The sequence below is a fragment of the Phoca vitulina genome, unplaced genomic scaffold, assembly GCF_004348235.1.
Source record: "Phoca vitulina isolate PV1807 unplaced genomic scaffold, GSC_HSeal_1.0 scaffold22, whole genome shotgun sequence".
Taxonomy (NCBI): Eukaryota; Metazoa; Chordata; class Mammalia; order Carnivora; family Phocidae; genus Phoca; species Phoca vitulina.
The window spans coordinates 32,761,912-32,788,945 of NW_022589725.1; the positions used below are offsets into that span (position 1 = coordinate 32,761,912).

The window sequence follows — 27,034 nt, forward strand, 5'->3', positions numbered from 1 at the left end:
ATACGCTTAACAACTGAGCCACCCTGGCGCCCCTGAAGGTGCTTCTGTCTTATCTCGGTGTTACTGCTTTCCCTCCCCTGACGTGCTCCACAGTAAGCTCTTTTGTTTCTGGTGGTAGAAATTTGCCAAAGAGTAATCCGTTTTTCTTCTTTATTACTTCTAGTTTTATTATAATTCTGTTACTTTAGTTTCTCTGTTTATAAGAATTTTAATTACATAAACCTGAAAAAAATGAAGGAACTTTGAAAGCTTGGATCTCAGTAAAGTTCCCCTTTGGGACTAATGGGCTCCTGCCTGGTTTATGTATTTCAGTTTTTGGAGAGGTTTGTTTAAGTTGTGGCTGGTGTTTCACGTTGGAAAAGTATAGTTGAGTTGTGCTTTTCTTTTGTTCTTTATTTTCTAAAAATATAATAGTTCTTAGTATATATTTTTGGGAACAAATTACTAAAAAAAACTCTCAACCAGTGAAAGCTTAACTCATTTTAGGAGAGAATAAGTCTTCAAATTGTTCTCAAAGATCCAAGGGAAAAGAATGCTTTAATCTTTGAGATCAAAAATAGTATCGCTTGTCCCTTCAGTAGGGACCTCCAAGCTTATTTTTAGATGCTCCTTTTTTGTCTCCTAATGGTTTGTTCCCTAAGAAGTATATAGATCACTCTGTTGAGTTTAGTTCTGAGGGTAAGTAGGGGAGATGTTGGAGATTTTTTCCCTATTATCTTGGAAATTTTTTCCCTTTCAGAACATGAGCATGAATGATGGAATTTTTAAAGCAGTTTTATTGAACAATTGACAGTAAACTGCACATATTTCATAAATAAATGGGTTTTCTCAAACACTGGTTTCAGCTGTCTTATTATGTCTCTTGTAACCATTGTCCTTCTGGAGAGATTATCCCTGTGAACCTGGGGTTATCTCTTCTGCCTGGGAACTAATTACCTTGGCTGTTTCCTTCATTTAGTTTCCATCTTTCTGTACATGACTTGCAGATTTTCATCTCAAGCCCTATTGGAATGTGATCTTCATTCCAGTTCCAGCCCTGCCATTTCTTTTGCCTGCCCAGCATTCCCACCTCCAGCGCATATTGAAGGCCCTTACCTAGACTGTGTCGATGATCTTCTTTTGGTTCTCTCCCTCTGCTCTCTTACACACTGCTGCCAGGAGGTTCTTTTTGAATTGCATTCTTGATCGCATTTACTCCCTCACTGACTGACTACCTGAAGTGATTTAATGTTGTGGTCAGAACAGGCCCTCAATGACATTAACCCAGTTTGATCAGCCTGTGTTCCTGCTCACTTCTGTTCATAAACTTGCTCGCTCTAATCTAGCTCTTCTCAACTGAGGTCCCACTTGGGAGTTAAGGCTTGAGAACTTGGGGTGCCTGGGTAGCTTGGTTGAGCAACCAACTCTTGATCTCGGCTCAGATCTTGATTTCAGGGTTGTAAGTTCGACTCCTATGTTGGGCTCCATACCCAAACTCCATGCCCAGCTCCACTTAAATTAATTTAAAAAAAAAAAAAAAGGCCTGGGTGCCTGGGTGGCTCAGTCGATTTGAGTGTGTCTGCCTTCGGCTCAGGTCAGGATCCTGGAATCCCAGGATCGGTTCCTGCATCGGGCTCCCTGCTCCACAAGGAGTCTGCTTCTCCCTCTGACCCTTCCTCCTCTTGTGCTCTCTCTGCCTCTCAAATAAATAAAATCTTTAAATAAATAACAAATTTTTTAAAAAGGCCTGAGAACTTCAAGCATTCATTGCATGTAACCAGTCGGTTTGTGTCCTGCTCCTTTAGAATGGGACTAGTTATGTGTCTTTCTTAGGAGAATTGAGGATGTAATCACTCAGATCATTTGTATAAGGCTCACTTCTCTCCCAGATCCCTATTGAGAAGGCTACTCCAATTAAACTGAGCTATTCTTTGGTTCTAGAACCCCTTTCCATGTCTTGGTTACATTTATTTCCTCTCCCATTCTGTAACCAGTCCTGTCCCACTTTATATCATGGCCTCTTGGATGGATGATGGTTTCCTTGGTCCCAGGTGAAAGAATCCTCTTCTCTCTCCCCCATACACACATGCTTTTATCCCACGTTCACAAAGACATGTGTGGAAGGTATGTACACACACATGCTTTGACTCAGCATCTTTTCTGTGTCTATTGTTGTCTTTTCCTCTTTCTTATGAAAATGTTATTAAATATTTCCCATTTCCTTTATCAGAAGGGGAGGCAAGCTTAATACCTGGCCAGTATTTGTACCCCCATGCCCACCCTGAGACTGTTTATGCCGTGGGAACTCTTAAAGTTTGTTTGGTAAACTGCTGAAAAGCCCTGCTAACACAAAGATAACTGTTTTGAGACATTCTAGTTGCACGTCTTGCTTTATTACTGATTTTCTCTCTTTGTATCTGAAGGCCCTAATGAACCCCTATACTTAACTACCATTTTCTCTGTCACCCTTTTAAACCTGTGACACTGCCCTAAGCCACTTTGCCCAGTAGAGAACATTTGAGATAAAGACGGTTGCCAGTGAAGAGTGAGTTGTAAGAGGAATGGATTCAGTAAATGAAGTATTGTTCAGCTGCTCTTGAGATCATTTTTATTATAAATGAAGTTATTTTTGTGTACTTAAAATATACAGTTAAATCCCAGTGCAATGAAAATAGGCCCTAATAATTTAAAGTGGCAGTATTTGAAGACAAAAAAGTTAGCTATCTAAAATGTCAACCACTTCAATAAAACCTTAAATAAAACAGTTTTCAATTGCAATCATGGAGGAATTTTAGAAAATATTTAAAAAGCACAAAGAAGGAAAGGAGACAGTTATACAGAGAATATCACTGATAACTTTTTGATGAATATATGTCTAGTCTGTTTTATATGTATTTTCCCTATGTTGGTTGGTATTCTATTACTATATTTTTTGAAATGTCAATTGAGGATTCCATTTTTAGGGAGAACCATAGTTTCTTTAACCAGTTCACTATTAGTCATACACTTAGGTTTTAGTTTTTCAGCATGAATACAAATGTCGTGAGCATCCTTAGGTATAAACTTGGTACAGATCCAGAGTCCTAGAAAGAGGCATTGCTATATCAAAAGGAAAACTTAAATGGACACACAAACCCCACCAGAAAGGAAGCTTGATCCAGCTTATACTCAACAGTCTGAGTGTACAGACTTATAAAATAAGCCTTCTGTGTAGTTTTCAAATTGTGACTGTTCCTGATACAGGAGAAACATTAAGAGAGCATGATATAGGGCTCCAACTGGGAAATTTAATGTTTTTTTCCCCATAGATTATTTGTGTTCACTTTCTGATTTTGCAAGTGTTTCTAGTAGTGTTTGCATCTTTTGTTTCTTGCAACAAGAACTAATTTTCCCTAAGATGCTGGAGGGTAAGTCTTTGCCCCATACGAAACAAAATGGAAGGTGGTTTTTTTTTTAATTTATTTTTTGTTGTTGTAAACCTCTTCCACCTGTCTCCAGTATCCTGTTGGAATTTCTTGAGATTTGAAGCAGTGTCTGTTTCTTCTCTCTGATCACCCACAGTTAGTTAGAGCATGGCTTTTCCCACAGAGAAAATTACATGAAGCCTGTGTACTAGGAATTAGCAGCAGTTTGGTGAAAAAGATATTTAGCTATTTGGTGAAATTTTTGGAGAAGACTTTTGGAATTTTAGTTATTCTTTTTAAACATGAAATGTACCTCAGTTTACCTAATAGTTGAGCCAAGGTAACATAATAAAGTCATTAAATTGTATGTTGCTCTCTTCTAGTATTAATTTTAAAGACCCACAGTTTGCTGAAGACTACATTTTTAAAGCTGTAATGCTTCCAGGAGCAAGGTAACAATAATGTGGCTATAAAATATGAACTATGTAGTTTTATTTTGTATGAACAATGTTTATCCCAGTACTAAATACTGTATTTTCAAATGGTCAGAAAACCAGCACCAGTACTGAAACCTAGTGACTGGGAAAAGTCCAGCAATGGACGGCAGTGGAAGCCCCAGCTTGGCTTTAATCGGGACCGGCGGCCTGTCCACCTGGATCAGGCTGCATTCAGGACTTTGGGGTGAGTGGTAGGTTGCTATACTTTGTGTGTTTTGCTTTTTCTGAATCATTCACAAGGATTCAGTCAGTATTTATGCTACAAATATTTAAGAGACCATTAAATGAAACTATTTGGCAAATATTTTAATGACTTTGATACTGTTATGCTCTTCATTTTTAAAATTCACTTCTGTTTCTTTGTGTTATGCTTTATGTGTTGTTTGAGAATTCTGTTATTTTCTCTTAAAAGGTTCTCCTATCTTTCTGATAGATCTTTCAAAGGAATAAAACATTCTCTTTACCTTCCAGAAAGTTTTAGCTGAATTAATGTATGGCAGAATCTGTTTAAAGTGTTAATCAGTACATTACAATATATGATACATAATACATAGCAAGTACAAAATACAATATATGATCAGTACATGAAGATAACTCTTAACTTTGATCCATATTCCTACTTCTTGGAATTTATCTTGAGAAAATAATTTTAGAGGAGCATAAAGTTATATGCCTAAATCTATAGTGCTTTGTTACCAATAATAGTAGTACTAAATGAGAGGAATGGTTTGGTTTAATAAAATAAGAGATGTCACCTGGTAAAGTACGCTATAGGTATACATACTATAATTATGAAGACTATGAAAAATATAGGGAAATGTTGGATAGAATTGAAAACAGCAAGGTATAGAGCAGAAGTATAGTGATAGCAACAGCATGGGTTGTTGAGGGCAAAACTGAAATATGATACAAAAAAGAAAAGTAGACTCTTTACATGAAGTAATTAATTACTACTTAAGTAATTATCAATTAAGAATCTTGGTGTGGCAATAAATATACGCTATCACCCTTACCATTGGTACTGTTTTGAACTTTGTTAATCATAAATCTTTTAAGTTTGTATTATCTTAATCAGATCTAGTAGTAAAGAGACAACTACTAGCATTTATTTACTTTATATCAGCTGTGATGTGATGGGTCTGTATAAATTTTTTTCTGGTTGGTGGGGTCTTTTTATAGCCATGTTATGCCAAGAGGCTCAGGGGCTGGCATTTACGGCAACGCTGCACCACCACCTGCAACTTACCAGGGGAACTTATACAGGCCACTGTTGAGAGGACAAGCCCAGATTCCAAAACTTATGTCAAGTAAGTTTTTACAAATTGATTATTTGACATGCTAAGTTAAATATTACAACAAAGGTTGGTTTCTAATCTCATTGCTAAAAAGATATATTTTATCAGGGCAGAGATAGTGGACTTAAAAACATATAATTTAGAAGAATTATAAGAGAATGTAAAGTCTTTCAGATACTTTTATCTTCGCTGTATATAGTTAATTGAATAATATGAATTGGATTTCTTATTTTCATCTATAAATCTGCTACAGTGAACATATGCAGAAGGAGGTGTGTGGAGTGAATTGCTGTTTATTCTATTAATACAAGTATTGGGGCAGTTAAATCAGGTGCAGTAGATGCAGAATTGCAACCTCTTAATCAGTTGAAAGACAACAGTATCCCTTTCATGATGCACATTGTAGCTCAGGACTACTTAAGATAAAGCCAGCCATTGCTTTAGGGAGGAATGCTCCTTTAATTCTGTGGTTCTATGAAAATCTTGGCCTTTCCCTGACCCCTTGTAACCTGTTTTGTGGATAGAAGTAGTTCAGAAATGTTACTCATTGAAAATAATTACATGGCATTTGGATTACAATGGAAAAGGAGAAGAGTTAAATGTTAGACTTTTCATAGATATTGTATTCATTTTAAATTGTGTCCCCATTTTGTTATTTTTTGAGTTCTATGGCTGTGTTCAAGTCATGTGCCAGGTTTTCAAAACCATCTTCTTCATAAAGCCTTTGCTTCTCCATTCCTGGTTATCTGGTTGCTACCCAACCAAACCAGGACAGCATGGCGGGTGGGGGAGACACAACACGTGACTGTGGCAAGATGCTAAACATTTGTTAAATCTAAGTGTTATTTTATTAAGTGTCTTTCTGATTGTTGGAAATATTTCATGCAAATTAAATTAACAAAAACAGAGGGGTCTTTTCTGAGAAAGCTTTTTAAACCAAAGTTGTAGTTGTCAAAAAAAAAAATACCAGATTAATGTGAAGATTGTTGGGAAGTATTTACCCTATGTGCCTACCACTGTTTTCATGTTAATAAGTTACAAACCTTTTTTTTTTTTTTTTTTTAACAACCTGAAGCCCACCAGATTTTCTTGGTACAATACCCAGGAAGAAATGTGTTCTGAAAGTCTCATTCTCTTTCAGAGCCCTCTCTTTTCACTGTATTCTGTCTGTCTGTCTCAGTTTCTGTCTTTATCTCTTTGGCTTTATGACATTGAATGGAACATTATTAAGACTCCATGAGAACTATGGAGTTCAGCAGTATTTATTCTATTTAGTGAAACACAGAAAAGGGCACAGAGTTTAATGGGCCTTGTGGGGATCTGCTTGGTGCAGTAGTTTACTTAGCTGCTTTCCCCCCGAGATTAAGCAAATAACATTTCTGAGTATTTCCATATATATAATATCAAGCCATGCCACATACAACAAAGTCTAACGACTTTGAAAGAGCTACCTGTGCCCTGACATTTTACTAGTAAATGGTGAAAGCATATCCAGCTTATTGATAAAGCCAGCTGTTTATTGACACATTCCTTATCAGTTCCTTTTTTATGGCTCTTCACCATGTACTTCTATCCATAATGGTATCATAGCTTCCAAATAGAAAGAAAAAAATTGAGATGCAGAATGCTAGAACCAAGTATAATCTCTGTGCCTTAAGTTAGCTGCTGTTTCTCAAGATGATGGTTATGAGGCATTTCTGAGGTTGTTGCATTGAGTAAACTTGGAGAAATTTGGAAAGAGGTTTTAGCAGGAAAGGTGAAAGCATGTGTTCTACATTACATAGCTTCTTTCCATTTCATGTTTCCTAAGGCCCAGTCACTGGGCCTGCTGCCACCATCATCTGTCCAGATTTTCACCCAGACAGCTACTTAAAACCTTTTAAAAACCTCTTTTCCCCCACTTAAATTGATTTATTTTAAATATAAGATTATATCAAAAGTATATGACAGTATGAGTTTGATGTGCTTGTTGTATTTTTTCAAATATACATAAAAATAAATACATAACCATGAAGATAAAAGGCTTGTCCACAGTCCCCAGAAACTGATCTTATGTACCACCCGTGGTATGCATGCCACTCTTTGGGAAATATTCCCTAGATTTTCTAGGGAATCATAGACCCATATGAGAATCTATAAAAACCATGGACTGCCTTCACAGAAAATCACTCACTCATTGTGGCGTTCATGTGAATCCAAGTACTTCATTCTCAGGTCCCCTTCCATCCTCAGGATCCATCTCCAACAGTAAGAGTAAGAAGGAAGTCAGGAAGGTCTTTTATTTATCAAGGTCACACCAGAGGTAAAGAATTTCATGTCTTTCACGGCCTGTAATTTTATAGTTCTTAGTTTGTCTTCTTTATAAACAGTCAACTCTTAATCAGCATCTGTGCATTTTATTTCAAGTAGTGGGGTCACCTCTCCCTTTTTATTACCTTGAGTAACTCATTTGCTGTTGTTACAGGTCTTACGAGTGACTTTAGTTAGAATCTGTTCCAGTCAGAGTCTCTATTTTAATTACGTTATTAAAAAGTAGGGAATACATTTTGTAAAGTAAGGATTGACTTATAGCAAGAAATAAGTGTCCTTCCCTGCATGGTGACTTGTAAACATTGAGCCACCTGAGCATTAGTGCTGGGACTTTCAAAGGGAATGGGAATGGTAGGAATGAAAAAGTTTATGGGGACAAATCAGCAAGAATGTGCTGTCCAAATTGAGCCTACGGAGGGGAATTTGGGATACTCTGGGTTGAGAAAAAAAAAAAGTTTGAAATAAATGGCAAAAAGTCAGGTGGTATTAAGCTTAGAATAACTGGTACAAAATTATGGGAGCATAAATGGGAACCAATTATGAGGGTGGGAAGGCTGATTTTTTTCCTCCCATATTTTTAGTGACATTTTAAATGGATTTTAACCATAATACATGTTAATTAAATAAAACATGGCAGATAATAAAACATAAACACCCATAATCCCACTGTCCTGCAATAAAGCAGTAGTAGAATTGCAAGGCTAGGGTCATGTTCATGTTCAGCTTTTGTGAATAGAAATGCCAGACACATTTCCCAAGTTACATTCAGTTTATACCAATTTACATTCCTTTAGCAGTGCAGGGAAGGTCCAGTTGCTCCACATCCTCACCAACACTTGGTATTGTCAGTCTTTACACTTACAGCCATTCTACTGGATGGGTAATGGTCTCCCGCTGACATTTAATTAGCATTTTCTTGATGCTCTAGTTGAGCTTTATTTTTTTGTGATGTGCCTGTTTGAGTCTTGTGTCTGTTTTTCTACTGAGTTGTCTCCGTTCTTGTTGCTTTCTTAGGGGTTCTATAAAAGAATTCTGGTTATGAGATTTTTTTTTTATTGGAAGTACCTTTTTCCTTTCCTTTTTCAACTTGATAGCTTGCATTTTCACTTTAATTGGTGCCATGTGAGGAACAGAGGTTTATGCCGACATTTGGGGACTGTGGGTAAAGATGTGGGAATTCTTTGTGCTCTTCTTGTAGCTTTTCTATAAGGCTTGAAATCCTCACAACAAAAAATTGAGGACTAAAATATTCATCGATATTTGATGTGTTGATTTTTTAAAGATTTTATTTGAGAGAGAGAGAATGAGAGAGAGAGAGAGCACAAGAGGGGGGAGGGTCAGAGGGAGAAGCAGACTCCCTGCTGAGCAGGAAGCCCGATGCAGGACTTGATCCCAGGACTCCAGGATTATGACTTGAGCTGAAGGCAGTTGCTTAACCACCTGAGCCACCCAGGCGCCCCTGTGTTGATGTTTTTAGTAATATTTTAAATGTCATTTTCCAGTTGCTTGCTTGTATGTAGAAATAGATTTTTGCATATTGACTTTGTATCTAACGACCTTACTAAGTTCATTTGTTCTGAATTTTTTGCCTACACAGTCATGTCATCTGCAAGTGATGACAGTTTTGTTTATTGACTTTCTAACTCTAATGCCCTTTGGTCTTTTTGCTTTATTGCCCTGACTAGGACCTGTAATGTGATTGGTTAGAAGGGGTGATGGTGGACATCTTTGTTTCATTCCTAGTCTTAAGGAGAAAACTTGTAATATTTCACCCATTAAATAAGATGTTTGCTGTAGTTTTTTTTTCTTTTAGATAAGAAATACTGAGGAAGTTTCCTTCTGTTTCTTGTTTCTAGTGGGTATTAAATTTTATCAAATGCTTTTCCTCTGTCTGTTGAGATGGTAATAGTGTTTTGCTTTTCTTTCCTTCTGTTATGTGATTAAACCAACCTGGCATTATTGGAGTAAGCCTAATTCAGTGTGATAATAGCATTCCTCTTTATATGCCGCTGCCTTCTGTGTGTCAGGATATTGTAGGGTATTTTTCATCTGCGTACTGTGAGAGATTAGCTTATGACTTTGATTTCTTTGTACATTCTGGCCTCATAAAACAAGTTAGAAATTGTTTCCTACATTTCTGTTCTCCCTAGGGGTTACTGTAAGATCATTGTTACATCTTAATCCCGTAGAATTCAGTGGTAAAGCTGTAAAGCCATATGGGCCTAGCAGTTTCTTCATGAGAAGGTTTTTAATTATAGATTCAAATTAAGTAGATATAGGTTATTCTGATGTTTTGTTACTTGTCTTGGTTTTGCTAATTTCCCTTTTTTTGTAGGAATTTGTTCATTTATTCTGAAATTTCACATTCATTGCCAGAATTCTCTTAGTATCATGATATGTTCTTAATGTCTTTTTAATGACTGTAAAACTTTAAAAATTAATTTATGGTATTGGTAATGTATAGTATTGCTTCTTGATTATTGTTGCTAGGGCCCATTTAATTTTATGTTTTATTATCATTATTTAACTCTTATTTATTTTTTTAAAGTAATCTCTACCCCCAACTTATGGGGCTCAAACTCATGACCCCAAGATCAAGAATTGTAAGCTCTGGGCACCTGGGTGGCTCAGTCGGTTAAGCATCTATCTTCAGCTCAGGTCATGATCCCAGGGTCCTGGATCGAGTTCTGCATTGGGCTCCCTGCTCAGTGGGGAGTCTGCTTCTCCCTCTACCCCTTCCAGCTGCTCGTGATCTCTTTCTGTCTCTCACGCTCTCTCTCTCTAATAAATAATATCTTTACAAAAAAGAATCCTAAGCTCTATTGACTGAGCCAGCCAGGCATCTCTTAATTTTATTACTTTAGGTGTTTTCTTTCCTTTTTCACTGAACTAACAGCTTTGTTGATTTTTTTTTTTTTTTGGTCATCACATGTTTTCTGTTTTTTCATTTCTGCTTTTGTCTTCATTATTCCCTTCTAATTTCTTTGGGATTAAATTGCTATCCTTTTTCTAATTTTTTGAGGTAGGGACTTAGGTCATTTGTTTTCAGTGTTACCTAATATATGCACTTGAGTGCTCTATCAGTTTCCCTCTGATCATTTTAGTTTTATGTCATAGTCATCTTATTTTCAGTTCATAATATTTTTTGAATTCCATTTTGTTTTCTAATATACGCATGGATTATGTAGAAGTAGATTGCTTAATTTTTAAGCATGTATGCTTTTCCTAATAATCTTTTAAAATAGATTTTTCTTAATTTAACTGAAGCTAAATTTCTGCAAATTGTATTGCTATATCAAAAGGTATGCTGAATTTCTAGACTTCTGGTGAATATCACCACATTAACCTCCAGAAAAGAGTATACCAGTTTACACTTCCTATAGCAACAGATGAGAATTTCTAATATCTCCACTCCCACCAATACCAGGTATTATCATTTTTTGAAAGTTCTTGCTAATTTGATAAGGAATAATATATCTTTGTTTTATTTATTTATTTATTTATTTTTAAAGATTTTATTTATTTATTCATAAGAGACAGAGAGAGAGGCAGAGGGAGAAGCAGGCTCCCCGCTGAGCAGGGAGCCTGATGCGGGACTCGATCCCAGGACTCTGGGATCATGACCTGAGCTGAAGGCAGACGCTTAACCATCTGAGCCACCCAGGCGCCCTATATCTTTGTTTTAAAGTATACTTTTTAAAACTGCTGCTTCAATCGTACTTTTTACTAACCAGTTTTTCTTTAATAAATTGCCGGTTCTTGCCCCTTGCTACTTTATTAATTTATGTGCAAGTCTTTTTATTTATAAGAGCTCTTTAAGAAAACTCTTTCTGAGTAGAAGAGTGCACAGTTACATCTCCTTTCTAGAACCACAACTCTGTTGGTTTTGGGAAAGACTTGGTGGTGGTTCTAGTTAGGGAAGGAAAATGAAGGTCTGAACTGATCTGTGGCAAAGTGGATTCAAAGTGGAGAAGATAGGAGAGGAGGAACTGAAGAACTGGATAATTGAATATGTTACATGAGGGAGAGAAGATGAGGCTCGTGTGTACTGTGGACATCTGGGTGACTAATGAGAATTTGGAAACCCAGGTGGGTGAAGGAATATGGAAGAATATGCTGAGTCTGAATTTTGTGCAGGTTGAAGTGCCTGGGTATACAGATTACTTAAAAAAAGAAGGAAAAACAGTGATTTCAGATGTTTTAACCAAAAATTTTTTCTTATTTTCTCCCCATGAATCTGTTTGTCAAGATGGTAACCAAAGTACATGTGTTAAATACATTTATTTTTCCTTCCTGTCTTAATTAAATGTATGGAATAATGTTAATTCTAAACTTTTGAAATGTTGAAAGTAGTTTTTAAATCCCTAATCCTGCCTTCTTGAAACCCTAAGCTTGTGAGCCTCCTGGTTAAGGTAGTGGTTCTCCTCTGATCTTCTGTAAGTAACCTGGACAAGTCACCTCTACCAACAGCACAAGTTCATGTGAACCTTGGAGTAGCATAGTGTAGCCTAGTGTAGAGTGGTTAAGAGAACATAGCCCTGGCTTTTACTCTGCCACTCAATAGCCCTGTGACCCTGGGTTTTTATCAGTACTCCCGTTTCCTCATTTCTAAAATGGTACTGGGAATACCCCTCTCACAAAATATCCATAATAAAGGAGTTAAAGTTATTAAGCGCTGGAAATGGTGCCTAGCACACAGTAAGTGCTATGAAGGCATTAAATAAATGTTAAAAGATCAGCTTTCTTTTTTATAGAATCTTTGAAATTTGGTCAGAAATAGTTAAGTAAACTTGAGATCTGAGCCATTTAATTTTTTAAAATATTTGTAGTATCATAGCTATTTTTTTCATGTGGTACAAAGTAACACTCAAGATAGGCCATTTGGTCAAACTCTCTTGTCTGCTGTAGGTGTTTTTCACTGTTGGTTTTTGATTTGTCTTTGATATGTCAGTTTTTGGCTGATGAGTAATTGTTTGGGTACTAATAACTTGCTGGAGTCAAGTGCAGCCTTGAGTACTCCATGTGTGAATAAAGCATTTCATTCCTGCAACCCAGAGAACCCAGTATGTCACTTCTCTTCATTTCAGTTGGTAAACTTGTCAATTAGCCACATTTGGAAAGTGATTTTTGATTAGTGCAATCAGTAAACATGGAATCTTTCCTGTGATTGCCACGCTGATTAGGTAAATTGTCACTTGAGGAGCTATTCGTGAAGCCTTGGTTTATATGGCCTTAGAGCTTTTAGAAAAGGGATAAGTTTTTAAAGACCAAAGGAAAAAATTAACTGTCATTTTTCCTCTCTCACTGGTACCTTTCTGAAGTGCAATTCACTACTTTAGAATTTTTTTTCCCTCCCTCTCAATGGATCTTCTGTTAGAGCCATACAAATGAATGATAATAAGTTTGTTTTACCTTCTACTTCATTACTTATCAGCCAGGAAATATTTCTCCTTTATGAATACTTAAGGGTTATATATATTTCTCAGAGCCACATGAAGAGATTTGTTTAAAAGTAGCCTTGAAGGTTTTCTTTGATCCTTTTTATTTTTCTTTAATGCTTGAAAGCAAGAGATGTTTTAAAACTGTATGACAGAATTTTTATGTCATGAAATTTGCCTAGGTTTTAACAAAAAACTATGGTTTTTGCATGTGCTAAGTTTATGTGAAAGCAATTGTTCTGGAAGTGAGAAATAGTTAAAAGCAAAATAGAGTGCGAAGTACCTGGCATACTAAAAATGGTGGAAATAGGGACTTTTACTATTTGTCCAGGCAGTTGTATAGGTAGACTATTACGAAGGATTCCTTCTCTCCAAAGAAAGTATTTCTACTTAATGAACTTACATTCCAGTTCCACTTAGAAATATTGTTGTGCTTAATCTAACATGAAGCATATTTGAATCTAATGAATATGTATTCTGGATGATGGTGACTTTCCCTCCATTTGTACTGTTTCTAGGAGAAAATAATACCAGATTTTTTTCTGCTTTTATTTTTCATGAAACATTAGGATAAACATTTCTGAAGGTTTCTCTTGATTTAGATGTATCCTATTATTTTTGCTTGATTTAAAATTTATTAGGGATCCTGTGTGGAAGCTTTTAGAAGTACCACGGAGAGTATGTATTCTGTGATGATACCATGTATATAGAGACACCATGGAACCAGAATCACGGAATTAAGTCTTCATGGTAAAAAGGGGCATGTTTTCAGGGTGACTTCAGTGATTCTGGGACATGTGAAATACAGGGGTCCAAATGAAATTCACTGTATTTCTTTTGACTTTGGTTATATTAGCTAATTTTATATATATAAGATACTGAAATAAAATATACTTCTAGAAACATTTTAACCAGTTCTCATGAAACTAACTTGTGTACAATATCTGAATAGACCAGAGGCCTTCCACGTTTAACAAGTAATGATCAGAGGGGCGCCCGGGTGGCTCATTCGGTTAAGTGTCTGCCTTCGGCTCAGGTCATGATCCCAGACTCCTGGGATTGAGCACCAAATCGGGCTCCCTGCTCAGCGGGGAGTTTGCTTCTTCCTCTCCTGCCCCTCCCCCCCACGCATGTTCTCTCTCTTCGCTCTCACTCTTGCTCTCTCAAATAAATCTTTAAAAAAAGAAAAAGTGGCCCAAAAGTTGATTTTACTTTCAGTAGATTGCTTTCTCATGAGTGGTAATGTGTTGAAAGTCATGCATCTGTTGAGGTAAGTGTATCTCATGTTTTTCCATAGGAATAAACCACACAGATGATCATTGCTGTTTTTGCAGGAATTTCTGGTTTTATCTCTCACGATTATGATTTCCTGATTGTATATGGTCTGTAGTAGTGATTCAGAAGTTACTCTAGGCTGCGTGTAGGGATCCTTCTGGCCCTGTTTGCTGGGGGTTGTATGGTGATAAACCTTGTGCGTCCCCATTCAGGTTTGGAATATCTAATGACCGCTATGAAAACTCCTCAGCAGTGTTCCTTAGTTTGACCACTACTAGTCTGGCTTTTAAGAGAAGGAAAGGGACTTAATTGAAATTGACTAGAGGTGCCACCTTTCAATTCAGAATGGGTTTCTGCATGAAAGTAATGGTGGTTAAGGCTTCCTGCTCCTTTCCAAGAGAAGCATCTGTTGTGGGTTTAGCTGCTGGACACTTCGTGCTGGCCGAGAGGCAGTGCGCTGTGGCTGTGCCCCTGCCCTGGCCGAGGGTGGTTGTCTTTTTAGGAAACTGTCTTCAGGGGGCATTGTCAGCCTTGTTGAGGTGGGGGGAGCCCGAAGCAGGAGTGGGTTGTTCACACTGGAATCATGTGAACAGCTAGATCCTCTACTTGTTCCATATTCTCCTTTGTGGGGCTTTCTTTTAAGCACAATTCTACTTTTCTTCCCACCCCACCCCCCATTTTTAAGTAAACCCAGATTGTATTTTTTTGGTTCCTAACCAGAGATAAGCTTTCATTTCTTCTTTCCTTTAAGAAAGTAATTTTGAAAAGCATGTTTCTAGTTTGTGTTTCCATTAAAATGTGAGCCTGAATACATTATGGTAAGCCTTGTTGTCCTTGGGTCTCGTGAGTCTGGAGGAGGTTACTGTCCTCACACAGTGAACTCATTAGACAACTCCTGGAACCAGCTGTTTTAATTAGGTCACACACAAACCTTGCTGAAGGGTGGCCAAGGTGACTGCAAGACTGGTGACCGGAGCGCAGTGGCAGTTGGTTAACATGACCTGCTGAGCTGCTGAGTGCCTGCTGGGCCGGTGTTTGGAGCTGCTTCTTCCAGCTTCACTTGGTTAGGTGCAGGAGCAGCAGCCACATAATTGTCTCTTGGAGTCTGATGTTGCCAGTTCAGCTTTGTGTTAGGGGAGGAGGTGTGACTCTCAGAAAACAGAAAAGTAGATGGTCCCTTTATTAGCATCTTCCTGGCCTGTGTTGGAGAGATGTGTGCCCTCCACTTTGTTATGATAGCTAGGTAAGCCAGGGTTCCTTCCAGTTTCCGTGCTTAGGGGGAAATTCTCAGGATTTCTGTTGAAGTTACTATTCATTCAGTTGCATTTATGGAAAAGAACCTAAATCCCTTTCTTTTGCACAGCATTTAAAATAAAAATGTGGAAAACATATACCTTTACATACTCACATGCGCGTACATAGGCAGTGAGAGAGAAATGTAGGAATTTAATGACTAAGACTCCTAAAACTGTGTTTCATTATCAAATGAAAAATAATGAAAAATTTACGGACCCTGTTGATTTTTTGACTTTTTACATTTGCAGTTTGTGTAATTTTGCTAGTTTATTTGGTTTATATTCTGTCTCAGATTTTTTTCAAGAATTTTTAATTATGAAAATATATGGGTAGCAGAATAGTGATTACTTCTTAATTGGATTGTGGGGGGTTTTTTGGTGTTGAGTTATATCAGTTCTTTATATATTTTGGATAGTAACCCTTTATCAGATATGTCCTTTGCAAATACCTTCTTCCATTCTGTAGGTTGTCTTTTAGTTTTGATTGTTTCCTGCACTCTGCAGAAGGTTTTTAGTTTGATGTAGTCCCAATAGTTTAATTTTGCTTTTGTTTCCCTTGCCTCAGGAGACATATCTAGAAAAAAGTTGCTATGTCCTATGTCAGAGAAATTACTGCCTGTGCTCTCTTCTAGGATTTTTATGGTTGTGATTACTTAAAATCTTCTTTTAACCTTTCCCTGTTTGTTTTCCAGATATGAGGCCACAGGATTCCTGGCGGGGTCCTCCTCCCCTTTTCCAGCAGCAAAGATTTGACAGGTAATATTAAAGCAAACATAACTTTTAAATACTTTTCCACATCAACATTTGAGATTTGGGCTTTCTCCATGGTTCGAAATGTACCTTCTTTCCTCTAAACAGTTTCTGTTGTGCTTGTCCTTTAGGAAAATAGATGCCTAACATGTTGAGTTAAAAGACTCCTCTTTATATACTTTCCCACTTTCCTTGGTCCTTGGCCTTTATTTTTTTGAATGTTTTAAGGTGCCCTGAAAAATGCAACTTACAGAGAGCTTAAAATTGTATTGGTTTTGATCAGGCTAAATAAATTTCTTTTTAGAAGGCTTGTGCAGCTTAATGAGGCATAACTAATGGTGTTCCACTTTTATCATTTCTGTGCGGGCAACACAGCATTAGTACAGACCAACCATTGATTCTTGCTACAAACCTCTTGAAGTCCTAATCAGCTTCTTTGGTACAACTTTTTCAGGGCTGACAAGCCTATTGTAGGGCAGTGTCACTGTAGGTCAGTAGTTATTAGTTGCCACTGAAAACAGTTTCTTTAACTACTTAAGACTGAACTGAATTAAATGCAGAAGGGACTCAGAAGAGGATTATGGGATCTGCAGTCTAATAAGTACTGGGGACTAGGAAGAGTGTGACATGGTTTAATAACGAGGGATGTTTGACTTGTGTTCTTTCATTGATAAGTTGTGTGCTCCTAAGTCAGGTGGTCTCTACACGACAAGACAGCTAGGCGTGTTATGAATAATTATATTAACATCTGTAGAATGATTTTTTACAGGGCCGCTTTCAGATCTCTCGTTTTATGCTGGTTTGCCAGCATCAGTAAATGCTGAAACCAGTTAAGCCTATATAAGGCTTCCCTCTTGGCTTTCCCAGTTCTAATCTGTTTTGTTCCCCTCGCCTTTACCATTTTAGCAGTCTGATCTTTTCACATCTGAAATGAATAAAAGTGTTGTTATGAACAGAGTTATAAATGTTGCTCCCCCTTTAAGAAAACTTTTCTTTAGAGATTCAAGATGACTGATAACAATGCCTGAATTTATGTTTTGTTTTCAGTATAAGTGTCCCAAGCACACCACATGCACTACTTCCATATCTTTGGGATAGGACCATTTTCAGACAAATTTAAAAATGAGTAAGGGTTAAATTTTTCTTAAATTACAAATTACCACATTGGAACTGATCTCATTTTAAATAATTGTCTTTCCGCATTAAGTGTGTTGAGTTTGATTTTCAATTTCCCTACTTTGTTGCTTGCTTCTTTCCCGCATTATTAATAATCACTGACATTTACAGTCCACGTACGAAGTGTCAGCACTGTGAGCTAACATACCTTTAGAAACATGACTTCATTTATTCCTCCTAGCAAGCTTCTGAAGTACATGTTGTTTTTACAGATGAGGAAACCTAGGCACACGGCAGTCGAGCAGTTTCCATACATGTCTCTTCTGTACCATTCTTCACTAAGAAACTTTCACTTGAACGAACAAAACTCATCAGAATGCTTATGTTTGCATAATATTATAGTAAAGCTGTAGGGACTTAGAGGAAGTAAAGGATCGCCTTCTACTTCCGAGACATTCTTTCTTCATTTCCAGCGGCTTTCCTTCCCTCTACACACTAAAAGATTTCCTAAGATCATCACCATTGTCCTGATTTCCATCAGGTTTTTGTTCTTCTGCCCTAGCCAAGTACTTGTATTATCTTGACTGCCTTTGTGAACCCAGCAGGTTAGGGACAAGTTTTGTGGGGCATTTGTTTTTGGTTTAATTTTAGTCAGAAACTTGAAATCATACCTTAAAGCAGAAGTTAAATGTGAGCGTAAGAGAATTCTGTCTTATGTCTTAGACCATGTCATTTAAGAAACATAACATTCAGGGGTGCCTGGGTGGCTCAGTCATTAGTCGTCTGCCTTCGGCTCAGGGGGGTCCTGGGATTGAGCCCTGCATCAGGCTCCCTGCTCCGCAGGAGGCCTGCTTCTCCCTCTCCCTCTCCCCCTGCTTGTGTTCCCTCTCTAGCTGTGTCTCTCTCTGTCAAATAACATCTTAAAAAAAAATAATAATAATAACATTCATAAAGAAAACAAAGTTTGAAATCAGCCATTCAAAATTTGTCCATTAGCCTGTTAGCAGATACAGTTAGCAGAAACTGACAAATGTGTCTAACCATTCTGACTTCACAAGGCGTAGAGGAGAAAATACAGACTTGTAGTCACTTTGACTTTGCTGAGATGTCACAACTAGTTAAGTAGTAGAATTCTTACTGGAACCAGTTTTAATAATCTTTTTTTTTTAAAGATTTTATTTAATTGACAGAGAGCACAAGCAGGGGGCGGGGGGCGGGCAGCGGGGAGGGAGAAGCAGGCTCCCCACTGAGCAGGGAGCCTGACCCAGGGCTCAATCCCAGGACCCTGGGATCATGACCTGAGCCGAAGGCAAACGCTTACCCACCTGAGCCACCCAGGTGCCCCTGATCCTTATTATTAGTTCAGTACTTGCCCATTGCACTATTTTGAGTGTTTGGTTGAGAACCCTACTAGAAAAGAAAATGTTGAGTGTACTTTTTTTTTTTTTTTTGCTAAAATGCACTTGAATTATTTCCTACTGTGAGATAGTATCTGTAATCCATATGTTCATTTCATTTAAAAATACAAGAGAGGGACACCTGTGTGGCTCAGTGCGTTAAGTGTCCGACTCTTGATTTCAGCGCAGGTCATGATCCTCACGGTTGTGGGATGGAACCCTACCTTGGGCTCATGCTCAACAGGGAATCTGCTTGAGATTCTTTCTCCCTCTCTCTCTGCTCCCTTTCACTTATGCTCTCTTTCTCTCTCTCTCAAAAATAAGTAAATATTTAAAAAATATATATAACAGGAACACTGCCCCTCCCTTGCCTCCCCGCACAGAGACAAGCCAGTGCGAACTGAGTAAATGGTAAACAGAGTATCTGAGTTCTCTTTGTTGCTTGAGTTCTGCCCTATTGTCCATGTAATTCTTGCCAGTGGGGGCTTCTCTTTTCTGGCCATATCCAAGGTGGCCATTTAGTTTTTAACTTAACGGTCGTTAAGCTTAGTCAGTCATGGAAAATCTTTAAAAACTGCCATATATATAAGTTTAAAATATCCAAATTGCTGGTAGTTACTTCATATTGCAGGCTACTTTCCAAAACGGAAATTTAGAAACTTAAGAATGTTGTTGTCGTAGACAAAAACCAAAAAACAGAGTCTTAACCATAGAGGACAAACTGCTGATTACCAGAGGGGAAGTGGGTGGGGGATGGGTGAAATAAGTGATGGGGATTAAGGTACTCACTTGTCATAATGAGCACCAGGTGATGTATGGAATTGTTGAATCACTGTGTTGTACACCTAAAACTAACACTGTGTGTTAACTATACTGGAATTAAAATTTTTAAAAAATATTTAAAAAAAAGAAAATCGAATGTTGGCAATAATGTTGTATATATATTTACCATCCATGATGCCAAGTGCCTCAGATAAGTTGCCTAAATAGATAGCCACTAATTTAAAAAAGTTAAAATGTGTCAACCTCAATACTTCAGTCCCAGATTTAAAGTGTATATTTTTTTAAAGATTTTATTTATTTATTTGAGAGAGAGAGACAGCGAGAGAGGGAACACAAGCAGGGGGAGTGGGAGAGGGAGAAGCAGGCTCCCCGCTGAGCAGGGAGCCCAATGCTGGGATCATGACAAGAGCTGAAGGCAGACGCTTAACGACTGAGACACCCAGGAGCCCTAAAGTGTATTTTTTTTTACCCCAACTTTTTTTTTAATTATTATTATGTTATGTTAATCACCACACATTACATCATTAGTTTTTGATGTAGTGTTCCATGATTCATTGTTTGCATATAACACCCAGTGCTCCATGCAGAACGTGCCCTCTTTAATACCCACCACCAGGCTAACCCATCCCCCCACCCCCTCCCCTCTAGAACCCTCAGTTTGTTTTTCAGAGTCCATAGTCTCTCATGGTTCGTCTCCTAAAGTGTATTTTTGAAGGCAAATTTACTTGTAACTATTTGCAAATTAATACAATTAGTACAGAAATATGGTAAACCTGGGGAAAAGAAGGGGCTGCCAGTAAAAAGCAAGAGGATAGTACCTGCCCCTCTTACTGTTTTTTGCTTAATTTCAATTAAATTATTTTTCTTTTTTTAATTTTTTTTTTATTTTATTCATTTATTTGACAGAGCACAAGCAGGGGGTGCTGTAGGCAGAGGGAGGAGCAGGCTCCCCGAGGAGCAGGGCACCCAGTGCGGGACTTGATCCCAGGACCCTGGGATCATGACCTAAGCCGAAGGCAGTTGCTTAACCAACTGAGCCACCCAGGCGCCCTAATTTCAATTAAATTATTTTTATAAAAATTATCTTAGTCAAAAACATTTTAAGTAATTATTTCGAACAAAAAGAGAACTTTGTGTTTTTAAACTGTGGCTTTCTAACCTATTTTTAGAACATAAAATAATGTAAAATTGCATTTATAATATATACCTTCCATACTAGCAGATTCTCCAGAAGCTCAGTTGAGTGAGTTTGATCATTGCAGATCTGAAAATAAAAATTGATTACAGTTAACACAATGTGTGAGTTGCATTTTTGGCGTGTGGGTTTTGCATTAATGGCCCAGTTTTGATGAGCCTCCTTGGTTACAGTACAAAACATTAACCCCCTCACTCGTGTAGAGACCAGAAGAGAACATTCCTATCTCTCTGCATAACTGTTCTTGCTAAAGAGGTGAGGCACTCTTGCTAAAATATATTTGTATTAATAAGGAACCTGAATAGTAATTAGAAGCCTTGAATGTATGGATATTTGTTCTGAGATATATTTTTTATTTTGAGTATAGCAAATTTTATTGGTTAGAGCTCTGGTTTCACCACTAACCGTGAAGAATAGTATTGGCTTCTCTATAGTTCTTCAAAGAGTTGTTCTTTGAGTCATCACACAAAAAGAATTATCTTTGGTATTAAAAAAAAAAAAAAGGCAAGCTCCAAGTGAAGGCAAGGAGAGTGGGAGGGTAGAGAGGATAGATTCAGGTTTGAATAGCCTGTGGGAAGAATGCATTACTCAGTGAGCCCAACTTCAGGCTGTTCCCCCCCCACCCCCAACACCTGGGACATGAAATTCATATGCTGGTGTGGTTATAGTTAATACTAGTCAGTGCTTTAGCAATTTTAAAGTTTTGTAATTTCTCCTAAAATCTGTAATGGCCTCAAAGCATCTGGTATTAAAATATATTGGAGAATTTTGCTTCTATAGTGACTGTTCTATAAAATGGAAGTTGAAAATGCCTCAAGAAAATTGTGTCTTAAATGGTGATTGTCTTTAGAAGATATATCTTGGCTACATTGTTTATGTGACAGTTTTACATTATGATTTAATACATCATACCTGTTGCTTTGTATCTGCAAAGTTAAAATAGGCACTTGAAGACAATTAAAACATTTCTTTTGACTAGTAATCCGGGCCAGCAAACTGGGTTATAATAGCTGTTGAATCTGTGTTCCCATGTAAACTGTACACCAAATGCCAGTCAGCCCATGCCAATTAGTGCTCATGTTGCTAGGTCACCGTGGTCAATTGAAAGCTGCATCAATAGAACTTGAAAAGGTTTCCTCCCGATCAGACCTTCTGACATATTGAGCAGAATAATGGATGGGAAAAAACAGCCAAGTCCCCTACCCTAGATTCAAAATACTGAGCAGTAAGAATTCATTTGCAACCTGCAATTAACTAGAAAGAATGGACTCCAAGAACGAGTCTAGACATTTTTAAAAATAAAGCCCAGTTTCTTGTCTTGTACATGTTTACTCTTTGGATAGCATCTTAAATGTAACCAACTTGGTGATCTTGGGTCCAAATCTTTAAGTGACCAAAAAGGAAATTTCACAGTTGAAAATGAGCAAAATATTTTAAGTCATATGTTTCTGATGCATTCGAGTTTAGATCCCTTTTCTTAAAATGCTGATACTTAAACATGTTAGACTACATCGAATGTGAGGAGCATAAAGGTCACTCTGATGCGGTATGTCCCATTTGACAAATGCAGGCAAATTGAATGGTCCTCAGAGTTGGAGATGATGCTAGCCACTTTGAGACTTTGGGCTGTGTAACAGGTTTGACTTATAATGCAGACATAATACTTCTCCACAGAGGCGTTGGGGCTGAACCTCTGCTGCCATGGAACCGGATGCTCCAAACCCAAAATGCAGCTTTCCAGCCAAACCAGTACCAGATGCTAGCTGGACCTGGCGGGTATCCACCCAGACGTGATGATCGTGGAGGGAGACAGGTGATACAGTGTGGGCTGTGGGATGAAAAGCATGCTGCTTACTTTGTACTTAGCCATGCTTCTCAGGACACCATATTTTCTTAAAAACATTTCTGGATAAGATACTGATAGAGTAGCTCAGCTGAACTGGGTCCTTCATTTTAAAACGTATATAGAGTGAGTATGTGCCTTACTACATCTGTTATACCCTGAAGATGCTAAAGATTTTCCAGCCCCAAAGCCCTTTTAATCATAGCAGTCAGTAATATTTAGCACAAATAGAGTCAGTTGCCAAAACATTTTTTTATCCTTTAAGGATGTTGTTCTTTGTTTTAGTAGAAACTAGATTTCATAATAGATGATAATTTTCTAGAAGCTGAAAGTAACAGTCTACCCTTTTAGCTGTTACCTTTATTCATCTTAGAGGTCTCCTGTATTGATTCATCTGTGATACACCTTTTCATGGAAAGAAATCTCTCCTTCATTATTTCCCACATTTCTTCAGCTAAATTTAAAATAGCTGTATATTGAGTATAACAATTCCTAGACAAATTTATTTGGTATGTGTAAGCTTCATTTCTTTCTTTATAAAGCATCCAGTTTTAGCAAAATTTGAGACAGAGGTCTCTTTGCCTCAGTCTATTTGTCCCCCAACCATTTGACGCCCTGGACAGTATTTACATGCTCTGCAATCAAATCCTTACCAGAGAACAGGGTCAGAATGCTACGATTTAGTGTGTGCAGTGTTCATGGAGTTTAGCACCTGCGGTGATGTGAAGTGGTTTTAAAATTGCTTACCTGATGTTGGGCGCCTGGGTGGCTCAGTTGGTTAAGCGACTGCCTTCGGCTCAGGTCATGATCCTGGAGTCCCTGGATCGAGTCCCGCATCGGGCTCCCTGCTCGGCGGGGGGTCTGCTTCTCCCTCTGACCCTAACCCGTCTCATGCTCTCTGTCTCTCATTCTCTCTCTCTCAAATAAATAAATAAAATCTTTAAAAAAAAAAAAAATAAATAAAATTGCTTACCTGATGTTGCCTACAGGCCTTTTGCAGTGCTTTGAATATTAATTTTCTTACACAGATTCTTGCCATGCATCCCTTTGTGGAAGACCTCTCTCTCGAAAGCTTAGGAAGATCTTTTTTTTTTAATACTTTTTTGTGTATCTTCTTACAAGGCTGTTCACTTTACAAGAAAATAATCATCTTAATTATCTTTTGAGAGAATTTTTTTAACAATTTATTAAAATCTGTTCATAGAATTTTACTTTGAATTAGTGTCAGCTGCAGAGGTCTAAAAATCATATCAATAGTTTGCCACTTTATACGGTATGATAGTAGGTAGTCTACATAATGAGTATTTTTGATATGGGGACATACTTATAAACAAGAAGAAACCCTGGAGAAGTTTTAGTCTGATCACCTCATTTTCCAAGTGGGAAATCACAATCCTGCGGCACCTGCACTTGGGCAGCAGAGCTGGGGACTGGCTGCCCGGTCCTTCTGAGCCCAGTTCCTCCGGTTTCTCATCTCCTTCAGAGGAGGTGTTCCTTGGAAGGAACTCTCTGCTGTTACAGCAGGTAAAATCATTATTCACTTAGAAGATCTAAACCAATTGGTAAATTTATAATTCTTTTAGGATCTTTTAGAAATACATTTCTTTTTCTCAATCTCTTTTTTCACAGACCTACTTTTTAAATAAAATCACAGGTTTTGAAGCACTATTAAATTGCAGAAGTTCATTGTTAAAAACAGTATAATTATGACTTCACTATATTTAGTGAAGTTTATATGACTAAAAAAGGCCTTGATGATCTACACATACTCATATTTAAAACTACTGAATGACAACACAGAGGCAGGGCCTGGGGTGGGGAGTCTGTTTCAGAATCCTAGAGGCCTGGAAAGGGAATTGTGAGGGAATTTTTTTTGTACAGAAATGTTATTTGCAAGCTTACTAGGGTATGTTGTGAATGTCACCAGTAATTGATTATGTAATAATCTAATGTGTTACTTAATACTCTACTATCTATAGCTAAACAAACAAACAAACAAAATCCCTAAAATTAATAGTTCATTAGGCTTCAGCTGACTTACTTAGCAAGCTCTTGCCTTGGTTAAGCAAAATGACTTCTAGCATATGTCTAAAGATGATGTGGACATCTTACCACAATGTGACTTGAATTACTGCCAGGGATGGCAGGGAAGATTGAGAACCACTAGTCTTTTACACAGAACACTTAACTGTAGTTCATTTGTGTGCATTTTAAGGAGTTTCTTAAGTGCCTGTTAAGGCTCCTTTGGGTAGTTTTCTGTGGTAGCATTTGTAGCAAGCTTTGCATAAAACTGGGGGCCTAAAGTACCTATTTATGACAGACCTTCCATAGGATATACTTTTAAGGCATATTCAGCTTCTTTAAGGTGTGTTTTTCCAGAGAAATGTAAAATTAATTTCTTTGAAGGGGTGTTAATCCAGAAAATAAACTCTTGCTTTTGCTTATTTTCAGGGATATCCCAGAGAAGGAAGGAAATACCCTTTGCCACCACCCTCAGGAAGATACAGTTGGAATTAGGCTTTTGTAAAGCTTTCCCAAATCCTTTCATCGTTCTACAATTTTATGCTATTTGTGGAAAGATTTCTTTCTCAAGTAGTAGTTTTTAATAAAACTACAGTACTTTGTGTATTTCTTTTAACTGTGTATATTTCTACTGACCTGATCTCACTGTTTATGTTGCTTTCCAAAGATGTGTGTTGCATAATACAGTGGATCTGAATTTATTATTGCTTGTAAAACACATTTGATGGAATAGGAATACTGGTTTTTCATTATGGTTAAAATCAAACCAGCTGTGGATTTTAAAACACAGTGTATTCTAGATCATCTAAGATCCATGCTGATTTTTAATGCACAAGAATTAGGTATGAACTCTTGAGCTGGAACCCTCAGCTAACTAGAGTGTATATTGTTCGGTATTTCTTTGGAAACATTTCATTAATGTACTTGTCTTATGGAAATTTCTGGACTTTAGTAAAAAAAAAAAAAATGAAAACTCTGGTCTCTTGTGTCCTTACTATAGAATTTCAACATTGAGAATCTTGGCCACGTGTTGTTTTTTTTTAAGTCATTTTTTCAGAAAACAATTCATTTCTACAATTAGAGGTCCAAAGAAAATCAGTGAAGAAGCAAGACAACCCAACAAACTCATATATTAATTAGTATGTCAGCTACTGACTTGGCTAACTACAATCTCTGCAAGAATCAGTTATTTACATTTTATAGATTTCATATAGACTTGTGCTCCAGTTTTAAGGACTTAAGTCGTTTTATGTCTTTAAGAAAAGGTGAAAAGTTTAATTTATAGCTAGTCTGTGCTCCTTAGCATATTTTTTACATTTTTTGTAATAATTTCAGTTTGTACTCATTTTTTTCTTGCTAGTCAGCACAGTATTACTCCTTAAATTTATGCTTGCTGTTCACACATGCTACTACCATATGTACTTTCATTTGTCACAACAAATTTACACACACATGTAAAGACTTGCTGCTTTGTTTCCATTTGCCTATTCTAGGCCAAGATTGTACAATAAGGTTTTTCTTTGACCTTCTGACTTAGGACATTTTTGCTTTAATATTTCAGCTAAGGCACACTTGTTCATCTTAGCCTATGCAGAGAAAAGGCCACCTTAATCTTAAATAGGAAGGTATTTTGAAGCTCTTTGAGTTCTTTGCTGGTGGTGGGTGAATAGAGTAGGGTCCTTCATTGTTGAGACAAAGGCTCTCTGCTGGGAATTAACACAACCATTATAACCTTCACAATATGTTAAAGTGATAACACCCTCTGTTAAATTTCTCTATCTTCCAAATACTACAAACGAGTAGCCACCTAAATCAAGTATTGCATATTCCAAAGGAGCCCATATAAATATCTTACTCTCTATAGCTTTATAGGTACCCCAAACCCACACTTCCACATAACCTATAATTTCTCAGATTTTCAGTTTTTGTTTAATCTTAAATTATCATGAGTGTGTATAAAATAACTGTTTTTGCTCGGCCTTTGCATAATTACATGTAACTCTTTTAACAAATTAAATTTGAAAATGAATGTTTAAAGTATTTTGAAGGCATCTAAGCAAAAAGCCTGATGGAAAAGCAGTGCCAGCTAGATTCCCTCTACCTGGTCGGGTGCCCTGCAGGACACCTGCCAGCTAGCTGAACCCTCACTTCTGGACCTGCTCCATTCCTTCATCCTTGCTCCCTCCTCTCGCCCCTTACTCTTCCTCCCTCTCCTTCCCCCGTCTGAATCTGCCAGAAAAAATGCCTTATTATTTCAACAAGTGAAAGCTTCTTAGAACTTAAAATGGAATATTTAAAGCTATAAACATGCCCTCCATATTCGGGGGTAAAAGTAGTTAATGGGCCAAATTTAAATAATTAACTATCTGTAAGTAGAACACAGGTTTTCAGGGTCTCATATTAAAGATGCTTAAAAATCTTAGAACATGAAACAG

At 37.4% G+C, this 27,034-nt stretch overlaps 1 protein-coding gene across 1 annotated transcript in view; it reads left to right on the plus strand.

Annotated features, from left to right (window-relative positions):
• The window catches only part of XRN2 (5'-3' exoribonuclease 2), a 91,133-nt gene extending 65,471 nt beyond the window's left edge, over positions 1 to 25,662 (plus strand). The window contains exons 25-30 of the mRNA XM_032419270.1: positions 3,767 to 3,835; positions 3,933 to 4,064; positions 5,060 to 5,187; positions 16,186 to 16,249; positions 22,409 to 22,547; positions 25,029 to 25,662. Coding sequence (XP_032275161.1) covers positions 3,767 to 3,835; positions 3,933 to 4,064; positions 5,060 to 5,187; positions 16,186 to 16,249; positions 22,409 to 22,547; positions 25,029 to 25,094 — 598 coding nt within the window. The 3' untranslated portion in view covers positions 25,095 to 25,662. The remainder of the gene's footprint in view (positions 1 to 3,766; positions 3,836 to 3,932; positions 4,065 to 5,059; positions 5,188 to 16,185; positions 16,250 to 22,408; positions 22,548 to 25,028) is intronic.
• Positions 25,663 to 27,034: the final 1,372 nt, after the last annotated feature.